At 41.8% G+C, this 15,890-nt stretch overlaps 1 protein-coding gene across 7 annotated transcripts in view; it reads left to right on the top strand.

The window, feature by feature from the left end:
* FIP1L1 (factor interacting with PAPOLA and CPSF1) overlaps positions 1 to 15,890 on the top strand; it is an 81,198-nt gene that overhangs the window by 17,699 nt on the left and 47,609 nt on the right. For 3 of the 7 annotated variants that reach the window (XM_065405240.1, XM_065405239.1, XM_065405238.1), the window contains 3 exons: positions 1,734 to 1,843; positions 2,471 to 2,608; positions 4,421 to 4,528. In XM_065405240.1, the coding sequence (XP_065261312.1) occupies positions 1,734 to 1,843; positions 2,471 to 2,608; positions 4,421 to 4,528 (356 nt within the window). The remainder of the gene's footprint in view (positions 1 to 1,733; positions 1,844 to 2,470; positions 2,609 to 4,420; positions 4,529 to 15,890) is intronic. The other 4 variants (XM_065405243.1, XM_065405242.1, XM_065405245.1 and 1 more) reach the window with 2 other exon arrangements.

The following is a 15,890-nucleotide window of genomic DNA, read 5'->3' as shown; positions in this document are numbered from 1 at the left end:
CTAGCCCTGAAGTAATTAACAAAATTAAATCTTGCAGTATTTTCACATTTTTCAGAATCGATGGGCCAGTAGAAATCTTTAGGGATTTTATCCTTCATCTGAAGAGTCTGTAATAATTAGTTATTAATTCAGTTTTTCTAGCTATTATGCTTTTTTATTTCTGGTTAAAAGGAAGGTCGGTGAGCTACAGCAACATATTCTGGCTGAAAACTTGAACAATTATGCCACTCTTTTGCATGTTTGATTAGAAATTTTCTAATGTTAAAGTATTTGTTTAAAATCCAGTGTGACCATGGCAACAAAATGTTGAATACAAAATTACTTTACTATACGGAAATAGCTCCACAATGATTTCTCTTTAAGCTGATATCCTGTGAGGTTAAAGAATCCAAGATTGTCTATTGTCACTACTAATTACTTAAGCGCTGAAAATCTCTGAGGTTTTGTACATAAATGTGTAAAGGAAGACATAATCCTTGCGTTAGACAATTTACCTTCTAAGGTTGAACTACTGTGCCTGTGTGGAGCTCTGTTTAAGGCATTGGGGCTGTGCAAAGGCTCTGCAGTCCATTGTCATGTGAAAAGTTACAAGATCAGAGCCTATATGGAAGTATACCATGATTTAGTTAAATTCCCATATAATATTTTGAGATATTGGTATCTAAACAATCATCCAATAAATGTTGTTAATAAATGGAAATCGTTTTACAGATGTTAAGGACTGGAAAGTTGTATGTGTATTGTTTAAAAAACCATAGGAAAGACTTTTTGTTGTTATATTTCTCATTCTGCATTTAAAATTTTGGTTCTTGATCTACTTATTGGCTAATGCATATCTTATACAGTATACTTAGAAAAGTCTTAGGTTTTTTTCTGGCTCCTAATTCCACTTTTGCTACTGCTTTTCCAAAGAGAGTCTCTGAAGAGGTGGCATGTGTGTTGCCAGCACCAGTTAGCATGTCCATTCCACTACTGAGTCGCTGCTGCTTGTGTTTCTTTCATAGTGCTCACATATTTCCCTAACAAAATCTTTAGGATATTTTGCTTATATACTGTGCCACTGTCAGCTGAAAAATCGGTGGGGAAAAATAGGTATTATAGGTATTTGCATCAGAAGTACTTAATAAGAGAGAAATCCTACAAAATCTTTACAAATGTTTCTACATTTCTAATATTTCTTACTAAACTGTAAATGCCAGTAGCTGCATGGTTAAAGTACATGAATTGAATATTCTTGGTATGACTTTCAAGAGTGAAGTAATTAATTAGGCTGTAGTTACTGTCTCATTACATGGAGAATGTTTTCACCGTGTTTTGCAGTTTGTTTTTGATGTGAAGACTTTACATTCCATTGGTTTTCTTGATGAGTATCTTTGAAAATAACTTTGATATTTTAAATCTAAATGTTATTTTACAAAATAAGAGTCTGCAGGAAGACTAATTTAACCCAGATTTTATTGTCCTTGGTCATATGCCTTAAAAAAGTTATAAATTTTATGTTAATTGATAAATGTGAAGCTCTTTAGTTTCCTTTTTTAATGTCAAAAACAATTTCTTGCAAGTAACACTTCCTTGTAAAATGTGGGATTTTATTAACTGTGCAAGAATAATAGTTTTAATATTATTGAAGTTGTGAATCATGTGGTCTGTCTTTCCAGTGTGTATTGTTGTATCGAGTGATGGTACTGTTAAATTTCTGAGGCTGAGCTAATGAGGAAAACATTATTTTGAAGGTACAGCAGGGCAGAACTGGAAATATGGAGAAGGAGTTGGCAGTGCAATTGACCAAAGCTGAGTTTACATCTCCTCCCCCACTATTCAAATCAGGAATCCCGACAAACAGGTCAGTTGGACAGTCATAATTTCATAACTTGTTGTAAAGTTTTTTCTTTTTAAAGGTTTTGATCTGTTGTAAAAATAAATTTTTTTTTGACTAGTTAAAAATATGCAAGGAAGCATGATCTTACTCAGTTTGTGCATGCAATGCGACTCCTGTGATGTTCCTAAAAGAAATGGTAGGATGACAGACCAGGAAAAAGTGATAGGACCCAACAGGACAACAATGAAAATCCCAATGTTGGTATCTCATATAGTATTTTCTACATAGTTAATTTGGCTCCCAAAGTAGCCACCAAAATGTCTCTTGTTTACACTGCAGTAGTGGCACTAACACACACATTTTTTCGAATAAACAAAATTTAGAGTTGGAAAGCTAGAATAAAAACAACTCGGGGCTCCTGGCATCTAGTCCCCTCCCTGCAAGGTATCTCTTGCTTTCTTGCACTTGGTTGACACTTAGCATACTTTTCTTAAAAGTGGACGAAATAACTTCATTACTGTAGTATTGTTCCACACCTCCCTGGCTTTAATATGTACTACTTGTGTCCTTCTCCCTTCAACTCTAAGCTTTACTGTGTTTGTGATTATGAACTTGGCTGTCTTTGGAGTTCATGACTCTACTTTGTTCTAGTTATCAAATGGTCCTGAAGAGCAATTCTGCTGGCAACTCAAAAAACCTGAAGGCATTTTATCATAGTATCGTAGACGTTACAGATGATGGCAGTGGAAATGTATTGAATCATCCAGTCCCACTCTTCCCCAATTCAAGGTTTTTTGCTATTCATTTTTTAGTACTATGTCAGGAGTAATTTTAAATATCCCAAAGAAGGGGGCTTCTGTCACATTTTTGAAAGGCTGTTTAACAGGCAAATACATCTCTCTGTAAAGAAATCCTTGCTTGATATTCAGCCAAAATGTTCCCCTCCAGTTGCTCCGAGTTATACTCCATTGTACTAAACTAAATAGTTCTTCGCTGTGCTTGGGGCTTACACTGTTGAGATGTTGGTAGGTTATTTTCAAGTCCCTCCACCAACCTTTAAAAGTTATACTGTTTCTTGGATAAATAAACTTTCCTCGTTTATATATCCTTCCAGCCCCCTGACAATTTTTATTTCTCTTATCTGAATTACCTGTAGCTTGTGTCTATTGATAATGAGATTCCCAGACTGAACACAGTATTCTAGGTGTGATTGCTTTAGAACTGTGCAGAGTACCATTGTTGTTCCATGATATGATACCTTGTGTAACGCAGCCCATTATTGCATTGGTATTTTAAATACTTTAGATAGTGTTAATGAATTGCTACTAAATTAGACTTTTTAAAATATATATCCATTCAGCTTAAAATATGTGGGAAATGTTGGTAGTGTAGATATGGATTGCATATTCTATGGATGTATATTATATGAGTGTGCAGTTTTAGTTTAAGCACTGAATGTGTGTGTATTGAGATTGAATTTGTTACTTTGTAAGGAAAATCCCTGTGACATGCTGCAGATGGAATTAAAATTTCATGCCATGCCTCTTCCCTTTCCTAGTGTTCCCCTGCCTACTTTCATTTCCCCTCACATCCCTTATCTTTGAGTCTCAGCTTGCAGCTACCATATTCTGATTTTCCAGTGGTACTAACATCAGTAAACATTGTTTATTAATTAGAGGAGTTATTCTTGAGCAATTGGAGGTGCACTCCTTTTCTTAAAGAGCCAAGTTTACTCCCCAACTTTTGATATCTTTGGGAGTAGAGATTGGAAATCAAACCTGATTCCCTTGCATGGCAACAGAGAGCACAAATCAGCATGCCAGCATTTATATTTCTATCCATCCTTCCCCATCAGTACATGTTTAGAATAGGTGTGTATATTGTGTGTCTGTATTATATATAAACTTTGTTTAAATCATTGTAATTGCATGTCCTTATAATGGCAAAGCTGACTTTTTTTAGTATTTGATGTCTGCTATTTTAGGATACACTGAGTTATAAGTTGCCATGCCAAAAACAATGTTTCTTATAAGTGGTCAGATGAGACTTTGAAAGAAAAATATTTATAAATTATTATAAACAGCTTAGTTTTGGATCATTTGCAATGCATGCTTCTACTTAAAACATTTTTGGTAGAATACAGTAACAGCGGTACAAAGCTCATCACCACCACCACCCTCCCTGCACCCTGTTTGTGTGTGAGGGAAGGTTATTCTGACTTTTTTTTATTGCAAATTAGTGGGTTAATGAAAAAACTTGGAAAAACTATTTTAGATGTTCTTATCCCTTAAAATAAGAGAATTTTAACTAGGTACAGATTATTTCAGGTGGTAGGATTGCACTGCAATCCCAGTCTGATGTCACTTGTTAAAAATTCCCAGTGTAGTATGAGGCGCCAGCAGTAGTGTTGTTTGTAAATTTGCTAGTAAAGCTTCTTGTCTCACATAAGAACTCCTGCTAGCTTTTAACAGTAGATGATATGCTGGGTGGTGGGAGTGGAAGAATGACAGTGGAAATAGAGTAGGGAAGAGAAGAGGAGCCCAAAGAACAGAAAAGGTAGAGACACAAGAAAAGAAAGACCTAGAAAATTTATCTCACCAGAAACAGCACCTCTTCTCAGTCACAGACAAGCACTGCTTCCAGAAAAGCCAGTTCAGGCATCGGGAAGTGGCAGGAGCGATATGGGAGGGCCGAATCACCTGAATTAAGGTAAGAAAAACAAAAAAAATTAGGGCACAATCCTTATTTAACATTTTAATCCCTCCCTTCCCCCTCCGTCTCCCCATTTTTATTTTTTTATTTTTATTTTTTTGTGTGTCATTGGTGGGACATTGTCCCCCTTAGACAGATTTTTGGAAATCTACCTAGTCAGGGCTGCCATGTGGTTTCCTGGATATACTCTTGTGCCTAGATATTGCAGCACATATTTCCCCTTATTTGGGAGTCTGAAAACAGATGGTGGTCTGACCACATAATACATGTGTGTGAAGCAAAAATTGAAAAGCATTTCATTTTAAAAATATTTTTTCTCTAGTGTTTGAATTTAGAGCCTATTAATTGCTTCCATTCAATGGCTTATCAGCTAGAAAACCCTACTACCCAAATAGCTTTTCCTCTAGTATGTAAATCAATAATAGTGGTCAGCCAGCAGCATGGAAACTGTTGTTCAAATGATACAAACAGAACTATCACTGGCTACTAAAAAGCTAAGAAGCAATTTTAGCCAGGTGGTAATAGGTTTTGTTTGGTGGGGGTGGCGGGAGGGGGGAAATCATGAATGTACATCATATGAATACTCCAGTATAATGGAAGACTTCCATTTGATTGAATATCTTTAGTGATATCTCATCTATTTATAGCTCACTTACTAGGTTTATTTAGAAACTGCAGTATAAATATAATCATGTAGAAGGTTAAAGATTATTGAATAATAACAATATGTACTTCTGAAAGAACTAGAACATTATGGAAGTCATCTAATAGATGTCTAAATAACACAGTATTTAGTTAGAAATTTTAGCAGCTTGACAGAGACAGATAATTACAGGATGAGTCTTGTTCTGTCACTGGGCTAACTGTACCTCTGTCTGTTCTTTGGAGTGTTTGTGAGAGCACCACCTAGAGGTGTCAGGCCTTTGGCCTTTACCATTTCTGGGGTGGAATTCCATAGTTTGCCCACTGTCACACCAGGATCCCTTGGGTATCAACCTAACTAATGCGGCAGGTCCTACTGGGGTATAGATTCATAGATTCTAGGACTGGAAGGGACCTCGAGAGGTCATCGAGTCCAGTCCCCTGCCCGCATGGCAGGACCAAATACTGTCTAGACCATCCCTGATAGACATTTATCTAACCTACTCTTAAATATCTCCAGAGATGGAGATTCCACAACCTCCCTAGGCAATTTATTCCAGTGTTTAACCACCCTGACAGTTAGGAACTTTTTCCTAATGTCCAACCTAGACCTCCCTTGCTGCAGTTTAAGCCCATTGCTTCTTGTTCTATCCTCAGAGGCTAAGGTGAACAAGTTTTCTCCCTCCTCCTTATGACACCCTTTTAGATACCTGAAAACTGCTATCATGTCCCCTCTCAGTCTTCTCTTTTCCAAACTAAACAAACCCAATTCTTTCAGCCTTCCTTCATAGGTCATGTTCTCAAGACCTTTAATCATTCTTGTTGCTCTTCTCTGGACCCTTTCCAATTTCTCCACATCTTTTTTGAAATGCGGTGCCCAGAACTGGACACAATACTCCAGCTGAGGCCTAACCAGAGCAGATTAGAGCGGAAGAATGACTTCTCGTGTCTTGCTCACAACACACCTGTTAATACATCCCAGAATCATGTTTGCTTTTTTTGCAACAGCATCACACTGTTGACTCATATTTAGCTTGTGGTCCACTATAACCCCTAGATCCCTTTCTGCCGTACTCCTTCCTAGACAGTCTCTTCCCATTCTGTATGTGTGAAACTGATTTTTTCTTCCTAAGTGGAGCACTTTGCATTTGTCTTTGTTAAACTTCATCCTGTTTAACTCAGACCATTTCTCCAATTTGTCCAGATCATTTTGAATTATGACCCTGTCCTCCAAAGCAGTTGCAATCCCTCCCAGTTTGGTATCATCCGCAAACTTAATAAGCGTACTTTCTATGCCAATATCTAAGTCGTTAATGAAGATATTGAACAGAGCCGGTCCCAAAACAGACCCCTGCGGAACCCCACTCGTTATGCCTTTCCAGCAGGATTGGGAACCATTAATAACAACTCTCTGAGTATGGTTATCCAGCCAGTTATGCACCCACCTGCAAGGTTTCTCTTTAGGAGCCTGTGACAGCGTACGCTTGCAATGAGATGGAATCAGCTTCTTCAAAACAAAACATGATTTCTTTTGCCCAAAGGGTACACAGTACTTAGATCAGTAGATATAAGAGGCCTTACATATATATTCCCTTGCCTAAACTTAATCTCTCTATCCACAGCTCAGGTGGGTCTGGCTTATTTCCCCATCTCTGAGTTGGGAAAACCAGCCTACACTGCTTGTAGCCTTTTCCCTTTGTCTCTGAATGCATCCCCCCGTCAGCTTATTTTTCCCCCCACTGACAGCACCCAAGACCAGCTCACCCCAAAAATGTCTTCAATTTCTGCCAGCAGCACTTTTTTAACTGGTCACAGTCTTTTGATCTCAGTGATAGCAAGTGAAAAGTTCTAGCCTGGATGGAGCCAGCTAGGTAACTGCTCCTTCAGTTGATAGCCCAGCCATTGTGCGCTTAGCTGCTTTGAAGGCGTGTACCTAAAGCTAAATTATATCTGTTATTGTTTTACCTTTAATGCTCAGTTCTGTAGCAGCCCCTTGTAACAAGGTGCACCCTGGGCCCCTCTGGTTTTGAACCCTGTTGCCCTCTTCAGTCAGGAACGCATCAGCTCGACGCAACACCAGTGTTCTTTATTTACAGTTGTTTTACCACCACCACTTTCCACCTATGCATAGGTTTCGCAGACAACTTTGCCAAGTGCAGGCCTGGCCAGCAATAGACCAAGGCTCCCAACTCCCTCTGTGCCTGGCCTTTCTCTTCCGCCGAACCTTTATAGCCCTGGCTAATGAGGCTGGCAGGTGCTGCCCGTTACCAGGCAGACACCGGGCTAGCCAGCCAGCCCCAATCCATTCCCCTTGATTGGGGCTGGAGTGGCAGGGGCTGATTAAGTGCTTCTCACTCAGCACCCTATCATACCCTTTTACAGCTCTCTGCATTGGGTCAGGCACCAATATAAAATTGAATAGGGAAACTATGATGTTTTACACATCATATTAATTAAAAAAACACCTGCACTACTTACAGCAAATATAAAGCAATGAAGGGAACCTCTTTGAACATATTGATAGCTAGATTGTCGACAGATTGAACATTTATGAAGTATATTTCAGACTAGCTTAACAGCCAGCTCACAGAAGCTTTAGGTCTTTGTAGACTATTCTGTTCTCACAGGTCATAGTGGAACATTTATAAAAATGGTATGTTTCAAACAGTCTAGGTATGAACTTGAACAGTGAAGTGTGACATTTCTTGCATCTAGATTGTAAGGGATATAGCACATTTTTAGTAATATATAGTGTAACTAACTCTCCATTACTTTTTTGGTAGTATTCTTATGTTGTTTATCCCTTGTCTGCTCTGTTAATTTTATTATTTTATGTTTCTAATGGATATTTCCACTAGGGGGAAAATGACTTGTCACCTTGACAGTCATGTTCTGCATGGTTCAGAGAAAAAGCACTGTAAGTGCCATAGAACATTGATCTATGCTTGTTCATAATTAAATAGGTAAATACCTCAAATTCCCTGAATTAGCATTGCAAGATTAAAGGGTGAAATATCAACTAGATTTGAAGTATGTCTGTTCAATAAATGTTGTACAGAATTGAACCTGGATTACTTTTACATTTGTTTGCTTACTTGTGCCCAACAATTAACAGCAAGTAAAACTGTCTCAACAAATCCCTGGTCCTTGTAAGGAGATACAGGGTAACAAAATGTACTTATGGAGGTAGGATAAGAAGAAACAAAGAAAAGCATTATTTTATTAGTTAATGGTTTCTAAAGCACTATGAAGATGAAGAGCAAAATATAAATGTACAGTTGGTATTGAGTAGCCTAGTCAATAATTGGTATCTTTCAGATTTTATTAGTTTATACATTTGGAAAAACTTGAGTTTCTGTTAAAACAAATTTCATTGTTCATAGTCTCATTTCTGGCGAAGGTATGAAGCGGTTTACAGCAGCTTGAAATTTCTTAAGAGTTGCATTTCTATTTTTTCTTAAAACCTAAACAAGTTCAGCATGCCATATAAGAGAGTCACTCTTTGAACTAGATTTCCTTGGAGAATAGGGATAGTGTAATTTGAATGGTTTATAAATAACCATTCTCTGCTTAGAATGGAACCATTCACTGTTTATTGCTGGAACATCATTCTTTTTCAAGTTTCAGAGTGTTAGCCGTGTTAGTCTGTATCAGCAAAAAGAACGAGGAGTACTTGTGGCACCTTAGAGACTAACAAATTTATTTGAGCATAAGCTTTCTTGGGCTAAAACCCACTTCATCGGATGCATGCAGTGGAAAATACAGTCGGAAGATATATATACACAGAGAACATGAAAAAATGGGTGTTGCCATACCAACTATAATGGGAGTAATCAATTAAGGTGGGCTATTATCAGCAGGAGGGAAAAAAACTTTTATAGTGATCACAGAATATCAGGGTTGGAAGGGACCTCAGGAGGTCATCTAGTCCAACCCCCTGCTCAAAGCAGGACCAATTCCCAACTAAATCATCCCAGCCAGGGCTTTGTCAAGCCAGGCCTTAAAAACCTCCAAGGAAGGAGACTCCACCACCTCCCTAGGTAACGCATTCCAGTGCTTCACCACCCTCCTAGTGAAATAGTGTTTACTAATATCCAACCTAGACCTCCCCCACTGCAACTTGAGACCATTACTCCTTGTTCTGTCATCTGCCACCATTGAGAACAGCCGAGTTCCATCCTCTTTGGAACCCCCCTTCAGATAGTTGAAGGCTGCTATCAAATCCCCCCCTCATTCTTCTCTTCTGGAGACTAAACAATCCCAGTTCCCTCAGCCTCTCCTCATAAGTCATGCGCTCCAGACCCCTAATCATTTTTGTTGCCCTCCGCTGGACTCTTTCCAATTTTTCCATATCCTTCTTGTAGTGTGGGGCCCAAAACTGGACACAGTACTCCAGATGAGGCCTCACCAATGTCAAATAAAGGGGAACGATCACGTCCCTCGATCTGCTGGCAATGCCCCTACTTATACAGCCCAAAATGCCGTTAGCCTTCTTGGCAACAAGAGCACACTGTTGACTCATATGCAGCTTCTCGTCCACTGTGACCCCTAGGTCCTTTTCTGCAGAACTGCTACCTAGCCACTCGGTCCCTAGTCTGTAGCAGTGCATAGGATTCTTCCGTCCTAGGTGCAGGACTCTGCACTTGTCCTTGTTGAACCTCATCAGGTTTCTTTTGGCCCAATCCTCTAATTTGTCTAGGTCCCTCTGTATCCGATCCCTACCCTCTAGTGTATCTACCACGCCTCCTAGTTTAGTGTCATCGGCAAACTTGCTGAGAGTGCAGTCCACACCATCCTCCAGATCATTAATAAAGATATTAAACAAAACCGGCCCCAGGACCGACCCTTGGGGCACTCCACTTGAAACTGGCTGCCAACTAGACATGGAGCCACTGATCACTACCCGTTGAGCCCGACGATCTAGCTAGCTTTCTATCCACCTTACAGTCCATTCATCCAGCCCATACTTCTTTAACTTGGCAGCAAGAATACTGTGGGAGACCGTATCAAAAGCTTTGCTAAAGTCAAGGAATAACACGTCTGCTGCTTTCCCCTCATCCACAGAGCCAGTTATCTCATCATAGAAGGCAATTAGGTTAGTCAGGCATGACTTACCCTTGGTGAATCCATGCTGACTGTTCCTGATCACTTTCCTCTCCTCTAAGTGTTTCATAATTGATTCCTTGAGGACCTGCTCCATGATTTTTCCAGGGACTGAGGTGAGGCTGACTGGCCTGTAGTTCCCCGGATCCTCCTTCTTCCCTTTTTTAAAGATGGGCACTACATTAGCCTTTTTCCAGTCATCCGGGACCTCCCCCGATCGCCATGAGTTTTCAAAAATAATGGCTAATGGCTCTGCAATCTCATCCGCCAACTCCTTTAGCACCCTCGGATGCAGCGCATCCGGCCCCATGGACTTGTGCACGTCCAGTTTTTCTAAATAGTCCCGAACCACTTCTTTCTCCACAGAGGGCTGGTCACCTTCTCCCCATATTGTGCTGCCCAGTGCAGCAGTCTGGGAGCTGACCTTGTTTGTGAAGACAGAGGCAAAAAAATCATTGAGTACATTAGCTTTTTCCACATCCTCGGTCACTAGGTTGCCTCCCTCATTCAGTAAGGGGCCCACACTTTCCTTGACTTTCTTCTTGTTGCTAACATACCTGAAGAAACCCTTCTTGTTACTCTTAACATCTCTTGCTAGCTGCAACTCCAAGTGTGATTTGGCCTTCCTGATTTCACTCCTGCATGCCTGAGCAATATTTTTATACTCCTCCCTGGTCATTTGTCCAGTCTTCCACTTCTTGTAAGCTTCTTTTTTGCGTTTAAGATCAGCAAGGATTTCACTGTTTAGCCAAGCTGGTCGCCTGCCATATTTACTATTCTTTCTACACATCGGGATGGTTTGTTCCTGCAACCGCAATAAGGATTCTTTAAAATACAGCCAGCTCTCCTGGACCCCTTTGCCCTTCATGTTATTCTCCCAGGGGATCCTGCCCATCTGTTCCCTGAGGGAGTCAAAGTCTGCTTTTCTGAAGTCCAGGGTCCGTATTCTGCTGCTCTCCTTTCTTCCTTGTGTCAGGATCCTGAACTCGACCATCTCATGGTCACTGCCTCCCAAGTTCCCATCCACTTTTGCTTCCCCTACTAATTCTTCCCTGTTTGTGAGCAGCAGGTCAAGAAAAGCTCTGCCCCTAGTTGGTTCCTCCAGCACTTGCACCAGGAAATTGTCCCCTACACTTTCCAAAAACTTCCTGGATTGTCTGTGCACCGCTGTATTGCTCTCCCAGCAGATATCAGGGTGATTAAAGTCTCCCATGAGAACCAGGGCCTGCGATTCTGCTAGTTGCCAGAAGAGAGCCTCGTCCACCTCATCCCCCTGGTCTGGTGGTCTATAGCAGACTCCGACCACGACATCACCCTTGTTGCTCACACTTCTCAACTTTATCCAGAGACACTCAGGTTTTTCTGCAGTTTCATACCGGAGCTCTGAGCAGTCATACTCCTCTCTTACATACAACGCAACTCCCCCACCTTTTCTGCCCTGCCTGTCCTTTCTGAACAGTTTATATCCATCCATGATAGTACTCCAGTAATGTGAGTTATCCCACCAAGTCTCTGTTATTCCAATCGCATCATAGTTCCCTGACTGTGCCAGGACTTCCAGTTCTCCCTGCTTGTTTCCCAGGCTTCTTGCATTTGTGTATAGGCACTTAAGATAACTCATCGATCGTCCCTCTTTCTCAGTACGAGACAGGAGTCCTCCCCTCTTGCGCTCTCCTGCTTGTGCTTCCTCCCAGGATCCCATTTCCCCACTTACCTCAGGGCTTTGGTCTCCTTCCCCCGGTGAACCTAGTTTAAAGCCCTCCTCACTAGGTTAGCCAGCCTGCTGGCAAAGATGCTCTTCCCTCTCTTCGTTAGGTGGAGCCCGTCCCTGCCCAGCACTCCTCCTTCTTGGAACACCATCCCATGGTCGAAGAATCCAAAGCCTTCTCTCCGACACCACCTGCGTAGCCATTCGTTGACTTCCACGATTCGACGGTGATAATCAGGATGGCCCATTTCCAACAGTTGACAAGAAGATGTGAAGTAACAGGGGAAAAAATTAGCATGGGGAAATAGTTTTTACTTTGTGTAATGACCCATCCACTCCCAGTCTTCATTCAAACCTAATTTAATGGTGTCCAGTTTGCAAATTAATTCCAATTCTGCAATTTCTCATTGGAGTCTGTTTTTTTGTTGGAGTATTGCAACTTTGAGGTCTGTAATTGAGTGACCAGGGAGGTTGAAGTGTTCTCCGACTGGTTTTTGAATGTTATAATTCTTGACGTCTGATTTGTGTCCATTTACTCTTTTGCTTAGAGACTGTCCGGTTTGGCCAATGTACATGGCAGAGGGACATTCCTGGCGCATGATGGTATATATCACATTGGTAGATGTGCAGGTGAATGAGCCTCTGATAGTGTGGCTGATGTGATTAGGTCCTATGATGGTGTCCCCTGAATAGATATTTGGACAGAGTTGGCAACAGGTTTTGTTGCAAGGATAGGTTCTTGGGTTAGTGTTTTTGTTGTGTGGTGTGTGGTTGCTGGTGAGTATTTGCTTTAGGTTGGGGGGCTGTCTGTAAGCGAGGACTGGCCTGTCAAGTGAGGGATCATCCTTCAGGATAGGTTGTAGATCCTTGATGGAGAGGTTTTAGTTGGGGGCTGAAGGTGACTGTCCATGTAGATAATACTTCTGGTGTGCATGTGCCCCATGTCTGCAAGACTAGATTCTTTCTGGCACGCAGGGTCCTTTGGGGCAGTGCCTGCACCCTACGTGCCTTTGGGGCATAAAGGGTGGAGCAAGCAAAATTGTCCTTCAATTTCTTCTTACTGCCCATGGCAGCAAGATGGAACCCTTTTAGCGTACACTTACATCTTGGTCTCATTAGGCTAGTTAGTTTAGTTTTATTTATGCCCATTGGCAAAAAAACCAAACCAAACTCTTTCCTAGTAGATTAGGACATATCCCCAGTACTGGAACTCAAGACACTATGACTGAATTAAAGTCTCCAGGTTTTAAAATTTGTCCTTCTTTGTGAGGTTGCTCTCCTGCTCAGTGATGGGCTCTCTCTAGGTGCCTCTTGTGCCTTGGCAAGGGGCATGTCTCTGAGAAGCTTAATCTGGTGCTCCTTCTCCAAGAGGACACAGAAAGCAAGCGAGGCCTGCCTCGGGCTCTTTCTGCTGGAGTGCTCAATGAAGAGCTTCTTCAAAGTCTGAGAAAAGGAACCCTTGAAGCCTGAACTTTCAGCTAGTGCTCCTGTGAGCAGTGGCTCTGCTGTGAGCTCCTGGGCTCATTTTTCAATTGAAGAGCTTGAACTCTTTGACTACTGAGTATTGAAGAGCAGTCAAGACCTCCTCTATCCAGTCATCAGAAAGGGATAGGAAGGAGCCATCACTGCAAGGACAAATGTAGGCATAGGTCATCTTCTCTGGTGCTTAGTAAAATGAGGCAAAAGGCCCATCATGCCTCTGTATTGGCTCTTGCCCTTCAGTAGAAAAGAGTTCACAGGCTAGATCCAAGTATGATGGATCCAAGTATGTTGGCTGGTCACTAAGAATCTGTGGTACCATCTTGAAACCAAGGTTCATACTCCTCCCAGTACTATTGACTTGGTACCAATGTCAGCACAGTACACTTGGTACTGATAACCTCGATGCCCATGACTCTGATGTTGACCTCCATGGTGCAGATGTTTCTAGCCCAGATTGTCAGTACCAAATGATCTCACGGTGACCCCATAACTGGAGTCACCCTTGCTGGACTCATCTGTGGTTAGAGGTGCTTCTGCCTTGGTACCAACTACAGATACCAGCACAATACTGATGAGCTCTCCTGTTCAGATTGTGGATGGGATTTGAGTGTGCCCTAGGACACTAGACAGAGTAGCTCCCTCTTTGGGAAAAAATATATTCATCCAGGCTTGTAACAGAGGGCACCTAGAGCGCAAGCATGGCTCCAACAGACATTGCTGGCCAAAAATAATCCACTCTTGCATGCATGGGGAATATGCTCACCCAGAGTAGAATCCACGTAGATAACATATCTCAAAGAATCCCAGTTACTATAAGGTAAGTAACTTAGGAGAGAACTTTTTCACTGTTTGTTTTTCAGGAAGTAGACAACAAATACAGAGTATGTTTTAAAAAGGAAGGATTTTGAACTGTTCAATTTGTATTAAAGAATTCTGTCAAGTAACACTTCTTGTAGCTTCCAATATATTATTGTAACTCCTCACTTAAAGTCATCCCGGTTAATGTTGTTTTGTTGTTACCTTGCTGATCAGTTAGGGAACATGCTTGTTTAAAGTTGTGCCATGCTCCCTTCTAACGTCATCGTTTGGCAGCTGCCTACTTTGTCCACTGCTTGCAGGAAGAGCAGCCCGTTGCAGCTAGCTGGTGGGGGCTTGTAACCAGGGTGGACCGGCAGCCCCCCTATCAGCTCCCCACTCCCCTAAGTTCTCTGTGCTGCAGCCACCCAGCAGGCTATCAATTGCCGGCAGTTCAGCTGTCCCTCCCCCCACTGCCATGTGCTGCTCCTGCCCTCTGCCTTGGAGCTGCTCCCAGAGACTCCTGCTTGCTGTGCGGGGCGGGGAGGGGGGCTAATATCAGGGTGTCCCCCTCCCCCCTGCTCCTGCACCCTGCTTACCCCTTCTCCATATAGAGCAGGGAGGGGACACAGATGGAGAGAAACCGAGAGAGCTTGGGGCAGCATCTGCTGTCTCAACTTCCTGATCCACTTAAAAAGACTGCACTTAAGAGTGGGTCAGCTTACTTAAAGGGGCAGTGTGCATCTCTCTCTCTCCCCCACACACAAGGTGTGTGTCTGTCTTTGTCTGCTATGCTGTCTCCCCTCCCACGTGTTCGTGCTGCCTTGTGTGAGAGGCTACATTAACAACAATGTGTTAACCCTTGAGGGCTCAGCCAAGTGCTAGTTCATCATTTAGCAGCAAGGCATTCCCTGAGAAATATCCTTCCCTCTTCCACCCCCTAACTTCACCACCTCAACCAAGTTTCACAATCATCATAGCTGTGAAGAGTATTAAATTGTTTGTTTAAAACATATACTGTGTGTATATCTGTATAATATATAGTTTTTTGTCTGGTGAAAAAAATTTCCCTGGAACCTAACCCCTCCTATTTACATTAATTCTTATGGGGAAATTGGATTCGCTTAACATCGTTTCGCTTAAAAGTTGCATTTTTCAGGAACATAACTACAACGTTAAGCGAGGAGTTACTGTAGTTACATGTGTACCTCTCTCCTACACAAAACAGACAAAGTTTACTGAATGGAGAAGGGGAGAAGAAAGTGAACAATCTGAGATAAGGAAAACAAGGTCCATGAGTCTGAGATAAGGAAAACAAGGTCCATGAGCCTTCATATCCCTCTTCCAGTATCTGGAAATCTACACTATGTTGTTTGGACAGTGGTTGTATGTGTAAAGTATGTGATCTGGAGATCCACTCTTGGTTCATTTATTTTTGTCAGAATGCTATCCCAGAACCACCCTATGCATTGACGTTCCTAGAATGTGGTGATAATTGCCAGCGCTCGCCTTGCCAGATATTCAACGTCAGCTGCTATCTCATGGACCTGTCTTGTGCTTTCACTAGGGGGTCTTGTATAACACGTAAAGATTTTAATTGCGTGAGTTTCAGCATAGTCTCTGAACGCA

This window comes from Emys orbicularis, chromosome 5, assembly GCF_028017835.1.
Source record: "Emys orbicularis isolate rEmyOrb1 chromosome 5, rEmyOrb1.hap1, whole genome shotgun sequence".
Classification (NCBI taxonomy): Eukaryota; Metazoa; Chordata; order Testudines; family Emydidae; genus Emys; species Emys orbicularis.
Note: the sequence above shows the minus strand (reverse complement) of the source record. Positions and strands in the feature narration are given on the sequence as shown.